The sequence below is a fragment of the Orcinus orca genome, chromosome 2 (assembly GCF_937001465.1).
Source record: "Orcinus orca chromosome 2, mOrcOrc1.1, whole genome shotgun sequence".
NCBI lineage: Eukaryota > Metazoa > Chordata > Mammalia > Artiodactyla > Delphinidae > Orcinus > Orcinus orca.
The window spans coordinates 120760185-120780462 of record NC_064560.1 but is presented as its reverse complement, the minus strand read 5'-3'; the positions used below and the strand labels follow the sequence as shown (position 1 = coordinate 120780462).

At 39.9% G+C, this 20278-nt stretch overlaps 1 protein-coding gene across 7 annotated transcripts in view; it reads right to left on the bottom strand.

Moving 5' to 3' along the window:
* MEIS2 (Meis homeobox 2) overlaps positions 1–20278 on the bottom strand; it is a 201732-nt gene that overhangs the window by 5598 nt on the left and 175856 nt on the right. For all 7 annotated transcript variants that reach the window (XM_049705486.1, XM_004274018.3, XM_049705487.1 and 4 more), the window contains one exon: positions 1–49. This exon is cut by the window's left edge. In XM_049705486.1, coding sequence (XP_049561443.1) covers positions 1–49 — 49 coding nt within the window. The remainder of the gene's footprint in view (positions 50–20278) is intronic.

Here is a 20278-nt window from a genome sequence, read left to right as displayed (position 1 = left end):
TGACTGGTCAATCATGGGCTGTACTATTCTTCTTCTGGCATTAATAAACCTGAAACAGAACAGAGACGTCCAGTCAGCAAATGCAATTTCTGTGCTCCGTGAACACTTCTGCACGAAAGCTGCGGAGAATACAACACAGTCAAACATCTACTGAAAATTATCTTTTTAATTCAAAGGCAATTTTCCCTCTCCATGTTCAAAAATAGCTGACTGGATCATCTCCTCCATCATCTCATCATCAACTCAAAGCTGACTTGCTAAAAAGGCTCAGGAAGGGAAAAAAGTTTTCCCTGAGAAAATTTCTATTAATTTGCAATTGTGCTTCTGCCTCTTGAACAAGTCGGAATCTGGTTAAAGTTCACAGGCTGGAAGATTTTCCCCCTTTCCCTAAACTCGCCATCACAGGGAGACCCGGCTTCCCCTTGCAGCTGGTCATAAATGGAGACCAGGCTCTGGCACTCGGCTTTCACAAGGTATTGTTAGGTCAGCAAAGCCATCAATTAGGCTGTCTGAAGTTTTATCACCAACACAGCAGTAATAAGTGCTGGCCAGAAAGACTTCTGCTCTTCGGCAACTCCTGCAGTTTAAGCCTGTAAAGTTAGGGGTCACTTAGAGGTCAGTGCCAGCTGGGGGCGGCCTTTCCAGTCTAAGCTGGGACACCCAGGGCAGGGATAAGGTAACTGCCAACCATAAACCCAGCCACCTTTCAACCCACTAGAAAGACAGAGCCTCAGGTACACATGGTTGATATTAGAGCCCAAGAAACATTTTCAAATCAGGTGGTGGCTGAATCACAGGAATGTAAAGGAGAAGCACTTATTTCGTATAGAAGCCTGGATCTAATTTTGCTGGAAATCCAAAAATAAGTGCCTACTTCATGTTACTTTAATGTTTAATAATGCCCATCAAATATTCATGTACAGAGTAAGATGATAAGAAATCTCCTTTATTTCTTCAAATTTAATAAAAACAAAACAATTTTCTACCATTTGCGAGTTATACCCCTGTCCCCATGCATTTAACGACATGCATTCCCCACACGCTTGAGCTGATGCACAGGATTCACGGGCTGCATGTTTTCAGGGGGGACGTGGAGGGAGGGGGATGCCTAGCATATAGCTAGCTGTTCCTGCAAAACATACCCATGGATGACGTTTCCCAGTACTCCCAGTTTCAAATCTTCAGTGCAGGGGGACTTCATGATTAATGAGTCTACATGGGGTCACAGGCAGGAACTGAAAACTCATTCTTTGAAATTAGCCAGGAAAATTCTAGTGTGTTGGCAGCTCTGCGCTCCCATGGCGTTAAAGTCCCTTCTGTGGAGGACAGCAGCCCACACCTGTTCAGGCCTCCTGTGGGCACTCTGGTGGGAATACAATTAGACTGAAGAAAAATAGCCTCTAGAAAACCAAAGGAGTCTTTTGCATATGGGGTTTGTTTGGCAAACAATGGACTTCTTTATTACTTAAGAAAGCGAAGCTCAGATTGTCAAAAAACATCACACCCCCTCAGGTTTGGGGAAGAAAGTGACAGCTTATGAGAGGTGAAAATAAAAAGAGAGTGGAAACTGCGTATTTATTCCCACTGGGCACCTTAAGTGGTGCTGAGGAATATCTGACCAGATAGATCACAAAGCCTTCCAGAAGTATCCCTCAAATCAGAGAAGGAACTTAATGGTCTACTCTTTCCCTCACTGCTTTTACTGGGACCAAGGAGGACTGACCTGAGAGTTCCACCCCCAGAACTCTTTTCACCAGCTCAGGTTAAGACCAATTGAGATGCTCAGGAGAGGAGAAACCTTGCCTCTGCTCCTTGAAGTTTCTAATGGAGGACACACATGGCAGGGGTTTCACCTCTTTTTATGTGCTACTAATCCCGGTTTTGTTTTTTCCTATAGGCCAACTCTTTAGGTAAAATGAATTGCTATTTTTTCCCTTTTTAATTTCACCCTTTTACTCTTTTATTATTTACATCTGGAGGTTGTTCGCTTATTTATGTCTTTCTCTCCAGTTCCCCCAAACACTCCCTTCCTCACAGAGCCGCAAGGCATCATGGTCCTTAGTTCTCAGCAGGAGAACTCCACACTGTCTTCAAACAAATAATTACTGGGAAGGTTAGAGGTTCACTCAAAGGTCATTTCTTTGGATACTAGTCAGAATGTTTACATTAGTAAAAACGGGGTCATCTCAAAAGGTTGTTCAATGGGGGATCCACAACAATGCAGAACATTAAAAAAAGCAATCTGTGTGCTCTCAGGTCTTTATAGAAGCGCTGAACTTGGAAATGCCACTCCAGTGTTACATTTTCAACTAGTTACCATGGCATGGACTGGATGTTCACTAGCAGTTATGGCGATGGCCTTTCTTCGCCCAGTTCGACTAAACAAATAGGCAGAGAAGCCTCTGAAGGTTTTCACTAGATCCTTTTACAAAGGGTCATAGAGATTTTGCTTTTTTCACTAGGGCTCCAGTTAGCCTCTCTGAATTGTTGTTCTCAAACAATGTTTGTGATCCGTAGAGCTGTATCTTGCCAGATTCCTGATTCTACCACATTCTTTCAAATCACGCAGAATTTTAAAAACATATGGGCCCCAATTTTTCAGAAATCTCTTAACATACAACTCCTGCCAATTGTCAACTCCCCTGATCTTGGGATATCTTATAAACACCATAGATGTTACTATGAAAATTACCAATGAATGAGCTGACTGTAAGAACACTTTAACACTAAAAAATGAAATTACCCCCCTGCACTGATGATCCAGTCTACTCTTAGAAAACACACCCATGTACATAAAATGAAGCCATTTAATTACAGATTTAAAAAATCCAATTAGGAGTAATTTTTATTTCTTTAATATCAGTAATGTGAAATTTCCAAATACGGTCTTTCCCCAAAATTACATAACATGAAAATTTTCCACTTCCTGTGATCTATATTTTAAAATGAAGTTATTCAGTGCTCAAACAGTAAACAGAATATCAAGTTTTGATTCTACTTAAAATCTGAAGAGTCTAAGTTGAAAACAGACTGATCTTCCATCTTTCAAGGTCCAAGCTCCATTCATATGGAAAAATGCAACTCACTGGTTCAAAGACAAAAGACATCTTAAAAGGCTCAAAAGGTTTCCTGGCTATTAAATGGGTCTTACAAAATAACATTTTGATGAGTTAAGTGTAAATGAATCAGACACATATGGATTAAGTTATCCTTGAATTTCACACGGGTTTAAAAACTAAGGGGAAAAGAGGGTGTTGGCAAAAACATTTTGGACTTTGCCAAACCCAAAACATTTGAAAAATTGCTGAAGACATCCAACTAACCAAAATGCAGCAAGATGCACCCAACTTTAATGAAAACCCCCGCAAGTTATTTCCAATCCAAAGACTGTTAGGTTTTTCATCTGTATCTGATATTAAAAAATTCTCTAAGTTGTAATGTCATCCCAGAATGATTCTGAAGTTGAAGACATATACTTTTCTATTGGTACAAACTATTTCACCCGAAATCAAAGAGTCTTCTTAGATAGCTCTTAAAAGCATTCTGAGGTTTGTACAACTTGCATGTAAAATATGCCATATATGATAAATGCCATAAATGTGCTAGTAAGCCTAGTGCCTTATCCAGATTTCACTTAAAAAATATTTTTCATTAGCCTCATTGTGACTTTTTTTAAGGGCTAGAGATAATTCCATTAGTGACTCTTTAGGGAATGAGTACCCTAAAGTACACTAGTTCCATTGATTTGTATTGAACACAAAGTTAGTATCCAGGCTCACAAAAGCTCTGGAGAGGATCTACTAAGACTATCTACTTTCTCATTAAATTTTACTAAAATAGAAAATGCATTAGTATGTGTGATCCTTAAAAATTATATACTTAGACGGTTAGTTTAAAAATAACTTAATTACAGAAATAAATTCAATGACTTTCCAAGAATCACGAGGACTTTTTGAGTCAACTGAGAGTGAAAAAATATATATCTATATATTAAAAAGAATAAACCCAAGAGAGGAAAATATCATTGAAATCTCATCTTGTCTTGTTGGAGAGAGGTCTTCTGGAGACCTCTCCCACACCCCACCTTAAGCCCCAACAAAAGAGCCAAACTTTTCTGCAACCAAAATCTGACGCGGTGATTTTTCTTTTAAAGTGTTTTCACTCCTCAGCATATTTCAGATTGATAGAAGTAGACTTAGGTGTCATTCCTGATTGTTGGTTGATTCCTTTTCCTTTCTCTTTCTCCCTCTTTTTAAATGGCTGATAAATCCCTCTTTCTGGTTCACTAACTTCATGCCCCACCTGGTAACCCATTCCTTTCGGCAGCATTCCTTTTGTTAGAAAGCGCAGGCTTCCATGGAGTCAACTGGAAAGATGCCAGCCCTGAAACCCTCTGAGGGGGAATCAAGAATCCCCAGAATTGAAGCTTTTGCATCGTTTGGTCTGGTTAGGGAGGGGAGCTGAACTGCTGAAGAGGGATCCGATCAATTGGGAAGAGGCGTTATAGGCAGCTTGGTGACTGGGGACCTGTTAAAAAATGAAAAACCTCTGTTTCTCCACTTTCCCCAGCCATGAGACTTCATCAGTGAAGGTGCTTATTCACAAAGCTTGCTACTGGTTGGGGTGTGCAGCAATGAAGCCTCAAGAGGGGCAAGTCAGTTATCAAGTTTCTTCATTTTTTTTCTTAGTTCACAAAGAAAGCATGTCTTTTTCTGTGTGTGGTTATGGCTAAGAGTGGGGCTTTCTCAATGAGATACATTGAAAAGGCTGAATCAGTGAATTAAGCAGGTTTAATGCCTTTGAATGTGTACCCTGACACACAGATGATTGAGTCATGTCTCAAACATAAGTTTTTCACAGGTGGCCAGATAAGTGGGTCTTTTTTCCCAGACAACTGTGAGCAAAGTATGGTAAACAAATGAGATCCATGGGCTACTTAGAGACACATTCATGGTTCATAATTAATTTCCCAGAGCTACAGCTTAATTTATAATTTGATAGATACTAGATTGGTCTACAGCTCTCAAAACACCATGAGCTAATACTTATAAATTTACAATACGAAAACATGATATTAATCTGGAATCACACACCTTTTGTAGCTTTATGAATAGGCCTTGGGCAGTGGAGTGTTTATGCTGACATGAAAGGCCCTGGGCAAAATTATCAAGTAGCTCATGCTTATCTTCTGATGACCTTTCTAATGTGTTCTTTCAAAATTCTTTCTTTTATCTAATTCTTCCCTCAGGTTAGGAGGGTGCACATAGGTTCTTTACTAAAATACCCTACTTTGGGTAAACGCTTCTCAGTTATTGTTCCATATTCCAGACTTCTCTGTAGAGCAAAGTGATGAAGGGCATGGGCTCATTCCTTGTTGTGTCACCTTGGGCAAGTCTATGTAAACTTCTAAGCCTCAGTTTGATTCCCATCTATAAACTGGGGCAAGAGTTGGGCCCAGATTGTTTATGAGGATTAAGGGAGATATTGCATGTAAAATCTTTGTGCCACCGTACCTGGCACACAGTAAGGGCTCGTTAAATGTTAGCTTACACTCAAAATGCATCTATCTCATGTCCCCTCCTAAAGAGCTCTGTTCTCTTATGGGCAATAATTCAGACTAGGTGGGTTATTATTAAACAAAGCCATGCTGAGTTGATAACAGGGTAATAATGTGCTGTACCCCTGCAGGTAGCATGTGTCCATGCCATGGGGTCTTCCCAGAGATTACAGCTAATACAAGTGTATAATGCCATGGTGGGGATTTTAGACACTGGAGTGGGCATCTCCTGGGGGGCTGGGTAGTGGGGCGAGCTGTTTTGAAATCACTGTCTTAACGGTTCTCTAGATCCTTGCAACTCTGTGTTCCATGGACGAGCCACATCAACATCCCCTCAAGCTTGTTAGAACTGCAGAAATATAGTGGTCCCCACCCTGGCACTACTGACTCTGAATCAATATTCTAAAAGATTTCCAGGTGACACATGCATATTTAAGTTTGAGAGTTTCTGCTCTAGGTCACATATCAAATACATGATCCAGTACTCTTACTAAGAATAGAAACTTGCAAAGATCAAGTTGTAATCAAGAACCTTAGCTGTGAAAATGCACATACTATTCTCTTTAGTTATGTCAGATCTAAACAGTCCTTTAATCACTTGTCTTGGGCAACAAACAATTTATAATAATTTAATACATTTTACTCCATCGGTACCTCCTAAAGGAAAAGTTGGACCAATAAAGTGTTCTTGTGGAAACTGTTCTCCCTCAGGAATGGATAGCAGGAAAATGGTAGATTTCTATTTTTATTTCATGTAATTCTGATCTGTTTGAGTCTTTAATAATAAGTATGATTATTTTCATAATTAAAAAAGTGTTTAAAATGGCCTGGAGAATTTGGCATCCTATTTGACTAAGGCATATACAGCCAACAGCAGAGACTTTTTAATAAAAGTATTTGAGAAATTCCTCTAAGACAGGGAATTATCTTTTATTTTCTTTATAATACTGAGCAACAATAAACACTATTCCATAAGTATAATCACACCCAATGGCGCGTAACAAAACATCCCAGCAGGTTATGATTTTGAAGCACTGTTACTCTTCCAGAATGCTATCAGATTATTCATGTGCGGCTATTTATCATGCACTATAAAAGTGATCTTTCAAAGCTACTTGAAAGCAAGGGAGGAGAAAATACACAAAGATCCTTAGCTATTCATATCTAGGATCTATCCTCTTAAAGATAAAATACTAAGTCAATAGACATAAGTTGTAGTATATTACCTCATCCTGTACATGATTTATTGCAGATGGAAATCAACTAGAAACTGAATTACTCTGAAAGTTTTACTACTGACATTAAAATTCCAGATCTGTATACCTACACTCCTAATAGTGCTTCTGAAAGCAATTCTTTACAGACACGGAAGATACATCTACAGCTTTGTTCGGCTCTATCAGCATAAAATGCAGGAGTAATTGTTCTCAAAATTACCAATTATCAAGTACCTGTTCATCTATCTGAACACTACTGCCTGACTGGGCTTCGATAACTCAACCAGTCACCTGACAATCAGTTTCACACATTTTAGCCGGTTCTCATCATGTTCCTAGCCATTTCACGCTAACAGGAGAAGATCCCGACAAATCTAGTATCTCTTTAGCTTTCAACATCACCTTTGATTGGAGTATTAATTCTATATCCTACTTCTCAGTGGAAGCCACCTAAGCATTAACTTGCCAAAAATACACCAAGCTGTTTAGTAATTATGTATTAGCTATGTTTGAGGAGATCAAGGTGCACTTACATGCCCTATGCTATGGATATCTCTTTGATTAGCTTGTCATCTGCTCGGAAGAAGATGTAGGCGGATTCTCCCATACAGTCTAGCAGGCCAGCTGTTAGCTGCCTGTCAAGCCCTCAAGTGGACAAGTAGTCCAGGAGCAAAAATGTCACTCCTTTGATCTGGCAAGGAGCAGCTGCTGATTTATAGAGTAGGACTTTGTTCTTCCGTTCTATTTTACTTTCTTTCCTAAGGCAGAACCACAAAATCCAGGAGAAAAAAAAAAGTGCCGTTGCCGGCAACATCAACAAGCTCTGACAATTGCAACAGGGTTTTTCTTGGCCCGAACAAAGCTCTCAGGCATCTCCTTTGACGCTCACCTTTCCCCCTTCTCTCCCCCTCTCCCCACCATCTTTTGCAATGCGGTAGTTATTGTTTAATTCAGCTTCTGTAAATGGAATGGACTGTGGCCAGCAAGCCTGGGGCATAAACACACCTGTATGAAAGGAGTCTTATTGTAGCAACCATCTACAAGCAAGCTCGCATGAACCACGCGTTCCTGAGTTGAGAAAGAATGCTCCGTTTTTCCTGACAGCAAATTTTACCCTGAGTTTCTACTTTTGGTGCCACCAGCCTATGATGACCACGTTTGAACTGTTTCCTCTTCAACGGCATTACACCCTTTAAATCCAAGAGAAAAAGGGATTCGATTTTTTAAATCTGTGAGCAAACAGATCCATCCAAAATGTTTATTCACCGTCTATAATATCAATCATTAAGCCCCGAATTAAACAACGTCCTGAAAAGCTTTTGCAAATGCAGTATCAAAGATGCCATAATGTTGATTTCGTTACCACTCATTTATACTGACACAGGCTTCCCTGAGTAATATATAAGGAAAAAAATCAACCACAAAATCTCCATAAGCCATATGCATCGCCTTGCTAAGAATTAAACTGGTTTCAAACGCATGATCCCGTTCTCAGTGGATACATCTGTCACGTCAGAGATGTCCTGTCAACCAAGTGGAACAGGAAACAATGTGGCCTTGAGATAAACTGTGAGAAGTCATTAGCCATATGCATGTACGTATGTGTGTGTATACATGCACATACACATACATGTATGTATATGTATGTGTACACACACACACACACACACACACACACACACACACACACACACACCCCAGGCAGGCAATAAGCTTTGCAGAGATTAACACCTGGCTAAGTTTTCTGTTCTGCTGCTGCTGAAAGGAAGGGTAAGAAGGGTTATCAACTCTAGAATATTTAGACATATAACCACATAGGTCAAAGACAGAAACTTTGTAGGCAGTGGGAATGCTGAAAATGATGGAGAAAAGAAAAGCTGCTAAAAATCCTTGTTTTTCTGCCATCATGCCATGTTCTAGTGTTTGCTCTTTTCTCCCCTTTCTCACTTTCCAGGGCAAACAGACATTTTTCTCAGCCTCATTCATTCCTTGCTTTATCCTATGTTCCCCAGGGGTCAGTCAACAGTTATTCAGCACCTACTGCCTCAATGCCTCGAGAACTGTGCTAGTAGAGCTTTCTCTGGGAGAGCATACGTATCCCAGGGAGAGACCGGGTTCTGGAGGGGAAAGGTGAGGGGGTAGGAAGGGCAGCAAGGTGTAGAGAACAGGGATTATGTAAGGCCTCTTTTCATCCTTTTTTGGTCCTAAAAACTTTAGAATGAGTAAGTATTAAGCTCCACAGTAATCTGTACATGTGTCACACACTGATAAATCTTCTACATTCTGTACCTAACAAAAGACAAGTTTAATAACAAAATATGACAAGATCATATATAATAAGAAATTATATATAATATGTAAGTATATAATTATATGACTGTGTCCATATTATTTAAAATTTAAAAAATGCAGTTCAAGCCTTTAAAGATTTTTACTCTTTGCAACCACAGAAACAAATTGAAAAGCACAATTTGAGAATACGTAATAATTACAAATCATAGCGGTCCACACTCAGTAAATAAGTGTGATGGAGTCAATTAGAGAAGTCAGATGACGGTTAATCACCGGATTCTTGGAGGAGGGAAGTTGGACCAGATTAAAAGCGTATAGATTATTGGGAAGGAAGGGAATAAGGAAATGGTGTGTGTGAAGACACTGAGGCAGATCAGGCTGTGCGCAAGGGAGGGTGCAGGAACTGACTTCAGACAGGCTCCTGGTTTTGGTCTGGAACACATGGCCACAGTTAATAGACAAGCTGGTGGAGGAGTTTTTATTTTTCCAGCTTTATTGAGTTGTAATTGATATGTAACATTGTGTAAGTTTGATATATAAGACTGTGTAAGCTTAAGGTATACAATGTGTTGATTTGACACATTTATATATTACAAAATGATTAGCACTATAGCATTAGCTAACACCTCCATCACATCATGTAATTACCATTTCTTTTTCATGGTGAGAACATTTAAATCTATTCTCTTGGCAACTTTCAAGTACATGATATGAGACTGTTAATTATCATCACCAGGCTTTGTATTAGATTCCCAGAACTTATTCATCTTCTAACTGGAAGTTTGTATCCTTTAACCAACATCTCCCCATTTTCCCCACCCGGGTGGAAGTTCTTGAGTAACAAACTGAACCTCTGAAATTCCTGAAGAGTGGAATGATGAAATATGGTGCTTGAGGAAGATGTATTTCTGAGAGCCATGTATGAGTTGATGAGAAGCTAGAAGCTAAACGGTAGAAAGCTATTCTAATCCAAGCAGAAGAGGGAAATAAAGTGAACTCAGACTAAGGTGGTAGAAATACAATAGAAGTAGGCCATGTGGCTTGGCGAACTGCTGATGAAGTGTGCTTAGCTGGCAAAGAAAAGATACAAATATAAACGATATTAAAAGGATAAACCTGAGAATCTATGTCTGGTATGTTATGGTATACACTTGATGAAAATTGGAAATTTCGGAGGCATTCCTACTTGTTGAGATGAGGAGAGGCAAACCCAGCTTTCCAGATGTTGCCTTTGAGTTGACAGTGGGACTTTCAGGCTGACAAGCTCGTCAGGCCACTCAAGACAAAGGACAAAAGAAGAGTGAAAGTCTAGAAAGAAGCGACTTTAACTTCAAACCCCTCTCATCTCCTCAAATCTCCAAAACTAGATGAATAGTTCAGGCTGTGGCAACAAGTACAATAAACTGCCTAACTACTTCCAAAAGAATTACTTCCTCTTCATAGATCCTGCAGATCTTACCAAGTCCTTTATCTAACAATGGCTGGTCAAGTTAATTGTCGGTAAAAACCTTTATTCCTATTAGGTCCAGCTTGCTTTTTCTTTTAATTCTGAGATAATTTGTGCGACTGGATTTACAGGGCAATGGTTATAATGTACTGTGTGCTGCTAAACAAATTGTGTTTCACTTCATACTCTGTGGAAGTTCCAAAAGAGTTTTAAAGATTGGAGATGGGAAAAATATATGGGAGACTGTTTGTTTTTAAGACAATTAAGGGTGGGTTTTCTCCAGGTAGTGACAACTAATTTAGAAGAGAATTGATAGGACAAAGTGTTCCATTGAAAAGGGACTCCATTAAGTGTGATGGCTTCCAAATTGTGTCCTCCTTTCAAACAGTATTTTTCTTTTTAAACGGGCTTTTAAAGTGAAAACTATAGCACTTCACCCAAAATGGTGTGGAAACAAATGGTTCTCAAGTGTCTATTCTTCAACTCAGGCCAAGCCATCCCAACACCAGCAATCTACAGCCACTTGGTGTTTGGAGGGAAGGGGCTTGCATGAGAATGTCCCCGTGGCCCTTTCATTTGTCTGTGGGGCTCCTTTTTCTAAAGCAGCAGGGGAGACCTCAGAGACCAGCATGGCATGCCAGGAGTGTTTGGATGGGCCAGGCTCTTATCCTTCTTCCAACTCTCCTGCTGGTTTAAAAGAAAGAATGTGGCAGAAGACACATGAGGAAAGTGGCAACATTCTTAGGGCCCTTTATCAATACCACTGCTTTCTTTAAATTGTAGCTTGGTCTCTTGTTTGAGAGGCTGAGATTTTAGCACTTTTAAAGGGAACCATAAGTGAGAAATCTCCTAGGTGTTAAGCTTTAGAGTGGCTTCAACCCAAAATAAGAAAAAAAAAATGAGATTAAAACACAGAAAGTCAAGTAATATTAAGAAAAAGATCCAACAAACAAAATATCATAAATATGCATATATGGTACAGTCTTTCTGTTTAAACCAAATGGTATTTAACCAGTTTATACTGGCATCTAGTCCAGGTGCCAAAGGGGGAAAAATCGAAGATTTAAAAAATTTCAAGGTCACTTCAAATAACCTATAGTTCTAACAGTTATACATCTAACAAAAATCTTTAAAAATTATTATGAAAACATATCCCATTATGTCAAGAGGCAAAAAAATCTATTCATAAACATATGACTTAATGTCTTCACATTTATGATGATCAGACATCAAAGACCAAATTCCAAATAAAATTTCTTCACTGCCTTTTCTTAATAACAAATTAAACATCTTTTACTTTGATTTGCAGCTGAGTAGCATTCTGTATCTTCTTCAGAGATGTTATATGCAGTCTTTCCAATGTGACGGTATTATTACCCACAAAATTTTTAGCATCATCCCGTAATCATAAAAGACATAAAATATATCTTTATAAATCACAAGAGACTCAGCAAACCAGCAGTTATGCCACATCTGCTTTAATCCTTAAATATTTTAGCTTTAGAGGGTTAGTGGATTTCTTTCCCCTGATTTGCAGAGAAATAAAGACATCAACTTTTGATTCCTGTGTTCCAGACAAAGCTATAGTCTCCAATAGACAAAGAAGCAAACACTTTGTACTGCAATTTGAAAGGATCTTTTTTTTTGCATATTCACATTTCACATCTACCAGAATTTCCTAAAGTGGCTTACTATTAGAAATAGAAGGGCTTCCCTGGTGGCGCAGTGGTTGAGAATCTGCCTGCCAATGCAGGGGACACGGGTTCGAGCCCTGGTCTGGGAAGATCCCACATGCTGCAGAGCAACTGGGCCCGTGAGCCACAACTACTGAGCCTGCGCGTCTGGAGCCTGTGCTCCGCAACAAGAGAGGCCATGACAGTGAGAGGCCCGCGCACCGCGATGAAGAGTGGCCCCCGCTCGCCGCAACTGGAGAAAGCCCTGGCACAGAAACGAAGGCCCAACACAGCCAATAAATAAATAAATAAATTTATATTAAAAAAAAAAAACCTTTAAAAAAAATAGAAATGATAGCATTTGAATGATCTCCATTTTCACAGTAAAGATAAAGTAACGTAAAAATAAGTTAATTTACAAATTGGTTTAACTGCTATACAGTAATGTACATATAAACAAAAAGGCAATTAATAAGCATAAAGTTACTATGCTAACATGTTAGGAACACACTATTTCTTCGGTCTGGGATGGCCTTTCTCCCATGGCTATCTGGTCAACACACCCTTCAAAATTCTTATCAGAGAACAGCTTTTGGAGGTAACGTCTCTGATTCCACAGTTTGAGTAAGAAGCACTTCTTCAGTCAGTAGCACTTATAGCTCACAGGCCCATCACAGCATTTATTCAATACTATAATCACAATTTACGTGTCCAGCTTCCCACCAGGTAGCCCTAGAAAGCAGAACCACATCTTAACTCTATGTTATTGAGAGTGTGTCAAGCATGTAGTACATCCTCAATAAAATGTATAGTGAATGAATAACTAAATGGCTGAATGAAAACAAGGTTCCTACGTCTCGGAAATAATGTTGAATTGAGAATGGAAGAGCCCAGAGGGATTTTCTTGTCCTCACTTTGCAAGTGGCTGAATAGCTGAAACCCTGATGAAATAATATTCCCTAGAATAGGGCAGAGCTAATATGGGAAATAACTCTGGCTTCCTGGCTCTGTGTAGTTATCTTTGCACTCAAAAACCACTAAAGATACAGACTAGAGGCATTAGCTGAAAGGTGTGAATCCATCTGGGCATTAGAGATGCCAGGCAAGTCTTGTGTACAGGGTTGAAGGAAGAGAAGGACTTGACTTGGCAGAAAGTGGGCACCAGGCTTTTCTAGGCTGGTGAACATTGGGGCATGATAAGTCCAGTTGACTGAGAGAAGATAATAAGCTGGGAGTAATGGGAACTGAGGTCAATGGAGTATTCTGGTGTGTGTGTGTGTGTGTGTGTTTGGGGACAGAGGACTAGTGAGTAGAAAGTGAAGGAGTAAGGTTTGTGAGATGGAGAAAGGAAAGAAGAATAGAAAACTTTCTTAAAATATTTCTTTCTCATTATATCTTTCTAAGGAAGTTTTCCCAAATTGTGCTCTGAAGGACACTGGTGTCAATAGGTGTTCCTCCAAAACAAAGGTGGTAGGTCAAAGTGTGGTAGGGAAACAGCACTAAGTGAAACAAAGTAAAGATGTGTTCTTCGCTGCAAGTGATGTCACAGCTTTTAATAGCTTTTTAATAGGCTAATATTATGAATCTCTAAGAGGGAATAATGGTACCAATCAATTCTTAAGTGTAGTTATTAAGATTTTGAGGGGCACTAGGGTTGCAAGGATTTGAAGAAAAATGAAGCAGTGTTTTTTTAACCAAAATTGTATTTTTAAATCATTTATCTATTTGAAAATAGGATTTCCATGTTCCTACTTCCCCAAGTCAGACTCAGAGATAGAGAATCATTTGAAGGGCTCTTGTTTTATATATTACCTGTTCACAATACCCCCTCCCAAGATTATTATAAAACCTGACTACTCCATTGCCCTTTGACCCCCAAAAATGTGCAGGCTGAAAATGTTCTCTAGAATTTCTCTATCTCAAAGGTAGTTTGATCATTAGAAGATGATGTTAGGCTGGGATGTCTTCTCTAACCCTTCCCTTTTGCTACTTTTCTCATATTTTCTTACTCAAAGAAATATTTAAAAAAAAACAACTATCATTGGGTATTTTGCTATGTGTGCCTAAAATCTATGCTTCAAAAATGATTCAGAAACTGAAGACTAATCTTAAATCTGGAGTTTTTTTTTTTTTTTGGCAACACCCTCTGCATCTTTCATTAATCAGAACTAAAATTGGGCTGTGGCCATCTAACTTTAGCATGTCTATTACATGTGTTAGAGACTTCTGTGTATGGAGGGTGGGAGATGGGGAAGAGAGAGACAGAGGCAGAGACAAGATGGTGAGGGGAGCATGACATTAAGGAAAGGAAGAAATGAGAAGGGAAAAGAGACAGGAAAAGAGGAAGCGCTGCTTTGGATAAAGTACATCAATGCACATCCAGCTTCTCCCTCCGCTCCCCTCCCCTCCCCTCCCCTCCCACCCCCGCCCCTGCCAATCCTGCTTTCTTGTTTACAGAGTGTACAAGTACAAAATCAGCTTTTACTTGTAACTGTGTTAAACACCACCTGCCTGCCCTCTGAACCTCGCTGTCCCAGGATGAGGTCAGCCCGGTGAAGGGCTCCAGTTCTATAAGCAATCCTGTCATTCAGGCTAACAGCAGTGATTCGCTCACAGGGGGCAAAAATGACTCAATTGTTGGGCTTATTGAACTCCAGGGAGCACAGCTACTCTATCATTACCATGGAGTGCAAACACCCTGAGCTCTGTTTTGGTCCACTTAAAATTGCTATTTGCTGTGAAGGATTGGCAAAGCAATTCTTAAAATGATGGGGGTGAAAGTAAGGCGAGTGCCATTATGGGCTTTTCCTTCCGTTTAAGCAGAAGTAAGCAGTACAGGACTCGTTCTGAGCCTGACCCACTTATTTAACCTTTTGTTCACTTTGCTGTATTAACATATATTAACTGGCTATATAAGCCCTGGGGGGGATAACCACCTCATGACCAAATTACAGTTCCATTTTCATGGGTAACCTCTCCTTGGGTGGAAATTAAACCCCAACAGAAATACATTGTAGGTCCACACAGAACTGAGGAGGGATGCCCTCAAACAAATGCTGAATGCCAGTCCTGCAAAGACCAGAGCAACCACAGAGAGGTTGGGTAAATTATACACTAGAGGAACTATTTGAAAAACCAAATAAATTTAATTAAATAAGTTACAAAATTATCTTCCCGTCTCTTATCTACTCCCCTTGGTTAATATCCATGACATACTGATGTTGCATAATTGCTCTTACGGAATGCTGCAGCTCAGAGCCATAATGAGCTGCCTTTGCACAAAGGCAGCAAAAGTGGTTTCCCTACAGAGTTATCTTCTCAATTATTTATACTTGCAACACTTTCACATAATGGCAGTTTTAAAATCAAACAAACAAAGCAAACCGTACAATAAACGAAGGAGACAAGAAGGTGCAGGGACCTTCTCTTTCTTTTTTGAACACCAGAAGGGAGAGGCAGGCCATATAGAGTCAGCTGAATTTGGTTCCTCGAAAAGTCTCAGGGGCCCTGCGACCAGATGACATCAAAGCATTTGAGACTGCCACCTTGGTGAAGGATTAGACATGCTCCGCATACCTACCTTGCTTTTAATCTGTCATATCCAAATATATAAAGGAATGCAAACTTAATTTTTGCCTTTTACAAATTGGCCTTTGAAAATTCCTAACCAGAAGCCTTGACCCCCACTCCCAACTCCGGAAAAAAAAAGGTGCTAAACTGTCAAAACGATGTCAATGTACACAGAGAATGGCTGTGTGTGTCACAGTGGTCCCCCAGGCAGCAGAGGGGCTGGCCAGTTTTTACGGTGCTTGTTTCCACTGTCCACACCTGCCTTTGGTTAATCACTCAAAAACTTAACAATCAAAAGAGAAAAAGCTACTTTGTACTTCTACTAAATACGGATATACAAAATAAGATAAAGGGTATATTTAAACATTATGGTAAAATTATAATATTATTTCTAATATTTAATTGTGGAATCTCTTTGAAATGAACTGTTACTGCTGCCATCAAGTTCCAACTTATTTTGTTCCTAGCACTCAGCTTGGTTGCCTCTTCAGAGTAGATGTTCACTGTTAGCCTGGTTATTTTCCCAAGTTAATCTACAGATGTGCTTGAAGAGCTTATATTTTAAGAAATTAAAAGCGAACTTTCGACCAGACATACATTTTGGATCTGCATAAAATCTGCATTTTGTTTAAGATTCTCCATTACCAAGCATAGGTTCTAGCCTTTTAGGAGGAAGTTAGTTACCGTCTTTACTTAAAGAGTTATTCCTCATCAAATGATGGCCAGTCATGTACCTGTGATTAAAGATATTCACTATCAATGCCAGCTACCAGCCGGATCCAAAGAACAAACTGTTAAAGCAATTATTTCCTTAAAGTCCTGCAGAGAAAGATTATAAAGACACAGTAAAAATACTAATTTTAAAAACCTCAAAATTTGTCTCTTGCGATATGCCAATATGCACACACACTGAATTTACACACACACACACGCACATACATACACTTGCTTTTCATTAACGCACCTTACATGCCTTGTGACTTTAAATCTCTCTTGTCTTGACACAGTTAAAAAAAAAATTAAGATTTTTTTTTTCCCCAAGTACACAGGTACTACTGTGAAAGATCAGAAGGAAAAAAATATACCATGCTGAAAGGAAATCAGACCATGACCCATAACCTGTCTGAGGACAGGCTGTGGATGGGGTCATCAGAGGGAAGAAGTTGGGACTGAGCTGGGATCCACTATCTTGTGTTGCTTCACTCCCGGGAATCCAATGAACTGAATATCATATTGTGGGCCACTTGCTGCTTCTTACACCTCCTCTTAGCCATGGAGAGCTAGGAATGAACTGTATTTTGTTGGCTACTTCCTTTCGTTCTGCCACTCTTACCTCCAGGGTCAAATCATTTGGTAGTGTGGTGGGAGCTGAAAGGTTGTGGACCCAGTTCTACTTCTCAATATAAAACTACACCCTACTACTTCACCTTCTAGCAGCAGTAGACACCTTCACCTGAAAAATGATCTTTCCAGGTATGTGCATGTGTGGTTATGGGCTGGACAAGGATAAAGGGTAATACATGGAGAATGCAGATGATGGTAAGAAAACTCTTGTGCCAGAAAATTAAAAACACAACCTTGCTGTAGTCAAAGATAAATCCGAGTGAACTTTGATGTACCGCAAATATATCCTATGCCATTCACAACATATTTTTCAAAGACACTGATGCAATAACTAATATTCGATTAATCATTATGTGAAAGATTAGTTAAACGTTGACGTCTAGAAGAGAGTTGGGTAGTTTTGGGTTTTTCAAATATGGGTAAGTTCTGAAGGGAAGTCTCAGATTCTGTGAACAGACTGCAGTTCATCTGAAAAGCACTCCCTCTGGCAGTCAAAAGCAATTTAAAGGTCAGTAGATTATGGGTGGAAGTGAACTGGTTTGGAGAGTAAAACCAAAAGCTGACTGGGGTGAGAGGATATGACTTTCATCCCTGTGAGGGCTCCCACTGACGGAATCAGAAGTTGTTATCAGTGTCTTGAGTGCAGTAATATTTCAGGGCCCTCAATTCCCAAACATGATAGGTGCGTAAGAAACGTTAACCTCGATTTTTTTCCGGCTTTCCTCAACCACCGTTAACAGCCTCTCTCTTAGTAGAGCAGCCAATTAACCAAGCATTTAAAAAAACCCCACAAATCTATATCAATAGCTTTGCACACAAAAAGGAAGATGTGTGAAGTAAACACTTAATCATTGCTGTAAGTGATCTGATCCAGGATGTCTAACAGCCAAATAAATTGAAACAGGCTATGGTTGAAAAGACTAATTAAAAAAAAAATCAGAAGAAATAACATATTTCTCTCCTTTCCTTTAAGCATCCCGTATATTTGCTTTTATGTTGTAGTTCACAGTAACCGGCCTTCAGCTTACCCTTGACTAGTGGCAGATCTGATAAGGGGTTGGCACAAATATATTGAACCTGGTTTACAAATCGTTTTGCAACTTCCCTTCCCAGATAAACATAACCCAGTACAACTTCTGAGAAAAAAAAAAAAATTGTGTTTACTTGTCCTGTGCTTAAGGATTTTTTTCTTCTAAATGTTCCCTCAGGATGCTGGCTTGCAACCTAGAAAAAGCTTGGATTTCAGCTTCAGTCTCCAAGGTATTCTACGGTTCAGCTGGGCTGTGAGCTAGGAGGGAAGCTCTCTACCTTGCTGATTTAATTAACAGGATTCTTTTCATTATTATGGGGATTTAGTTTCTCCTTGCCTTTCAGTGTTTGTGAAACACTGATTTATGTTTTATATTTTGAAGGAAGATTTATTGTTCTTTGACAGCTGAGGCTTGGTAAATTCCTGGCATTGAAGGGACCCCAGGGAGGTGTCACAGTTGCCCTGCCCTGCCCACCTATACTCTGTCATCTCAAGGGCACCCCTCCAGAAGTGAGAAGAGCCATCAGCTGTTCAGTGCCCATCCCACTTCTCCTCCCTCAGATAATTACGCCAGCAGGGGTTGGCCTGTTCCCATTTACCAACGGTGGTGTTGGTAGGTTGATCAGCAAGCGTGAATCACCGATTCATTTCTGTGAAGCAAACAGTCCATGAATCTTTGGGCTGGATCTAATCTCTTGATTAAATGGAGCTCATTGAATTAAGTGGTAGGCTGTGCTGTACTTATGACGATGACCATGGCTGAAGCAAGGGCAAATTTTCTAAATAGGACAATATTTATTTATCAAAAAACAAAATATATTTGAAGTTAGTACTATGGAAAATCTGGCAGGGAGGGTCATCATGATTCTGTTGGATCATCACTCTTCTGAACTACACAGTCCATCAAATTCTGACTTAGAGAAAAAGTCAAACATTTAGTGAAAACTCTGTAAGACTCATAGCAAATTTATATTTTGGGTGAAAAGTGTCACTTAACGCCCATGATTTGATTATAATCAAAATCTCAGGGCTTCATAATTCACCTTCACTCATATTACTATAATTAGAAATTATTGAGCTAGGCACTAAACTGAGCGCATACAAGTATCCTCTTATTTAATTCTCACGAAAACCTACTGAAGCAGGTACTATTATTAGCATTCCCATTTTCTGGTTAAGAAACTGAGATTTGGCAAAATCTAATAATAAGCCTAAGGTCACATTGTTAGTAAGTGGCAAAGGTGGGACTCAAATCCAGTCCTTTCTGACTTAATATGTTCTTCATGGATACGTTATGCTGCCTCCAGGGTGTATATACTGATAGTGAAAAGAAGGTGTTATAGGCTGAACTGTGTCATCCCCTAAATTTATATGTTAAACTCCCAATCCCAGAATGTAACTGCATTTGGAGATAAGGTGTTTAAAGAGGTAAGTTAAAGTGAAGCCATTAGGGAGGGAGCGGACACCAATATGACCCACGTCCTTATAAGAAGAGGAAGAGGCACCTGGGATGCAGGAGCTCCAAGGAAAGACCCTGTGAGGACACGATGAGAAGGCTGCACCTGCAAGCCAAGGAGAGAGGCCCCTGAAGAAACCAAACCTGATGACACCTTGATCTTGGACTTCCAGGCTCCAGAACTGTTAGAAAATACATTTCTGTTGTTTAAGCCACCCAGTCTGTGGTATTTTGTTAGGGCTGCCCTGGGAAACTAATGCAGAAGGTAACATGGAAACAAGAGCTGGAAGAAAAGCAAAAGCAAATTTTTGCTTTGAAAACATGGTCACTTCCTCTGCATACCCACTGGAGACACCCTACCCTTGATGGCATGAGCTCCTGTCAACCTTCCACACACACTACTGTGAGCCCCTGTTTCCGTTATTAAGAGAGTGAACGCTGGAGAATGCACATGGGATGGCTAAAGCACGCGGGACAGAGTCAGGAGAAGTGTGCCACTTTATGGGTGAGAAAGGCCGTGTTGGTCCATCAGAGAAGGGAAAAGGAAGGAGGCTGGTGACGCAGGTGGAGATGGTTCTGGAGTTATCGAAAGGATCTGCCTGAGCATAGCCTCGCCACCCTCAACACAACTGGGGGCTAGCAAGTTAGGAGTATTTAGGGTTACTCTTCTTGTCTTCTCAGGAGAGGTCAGC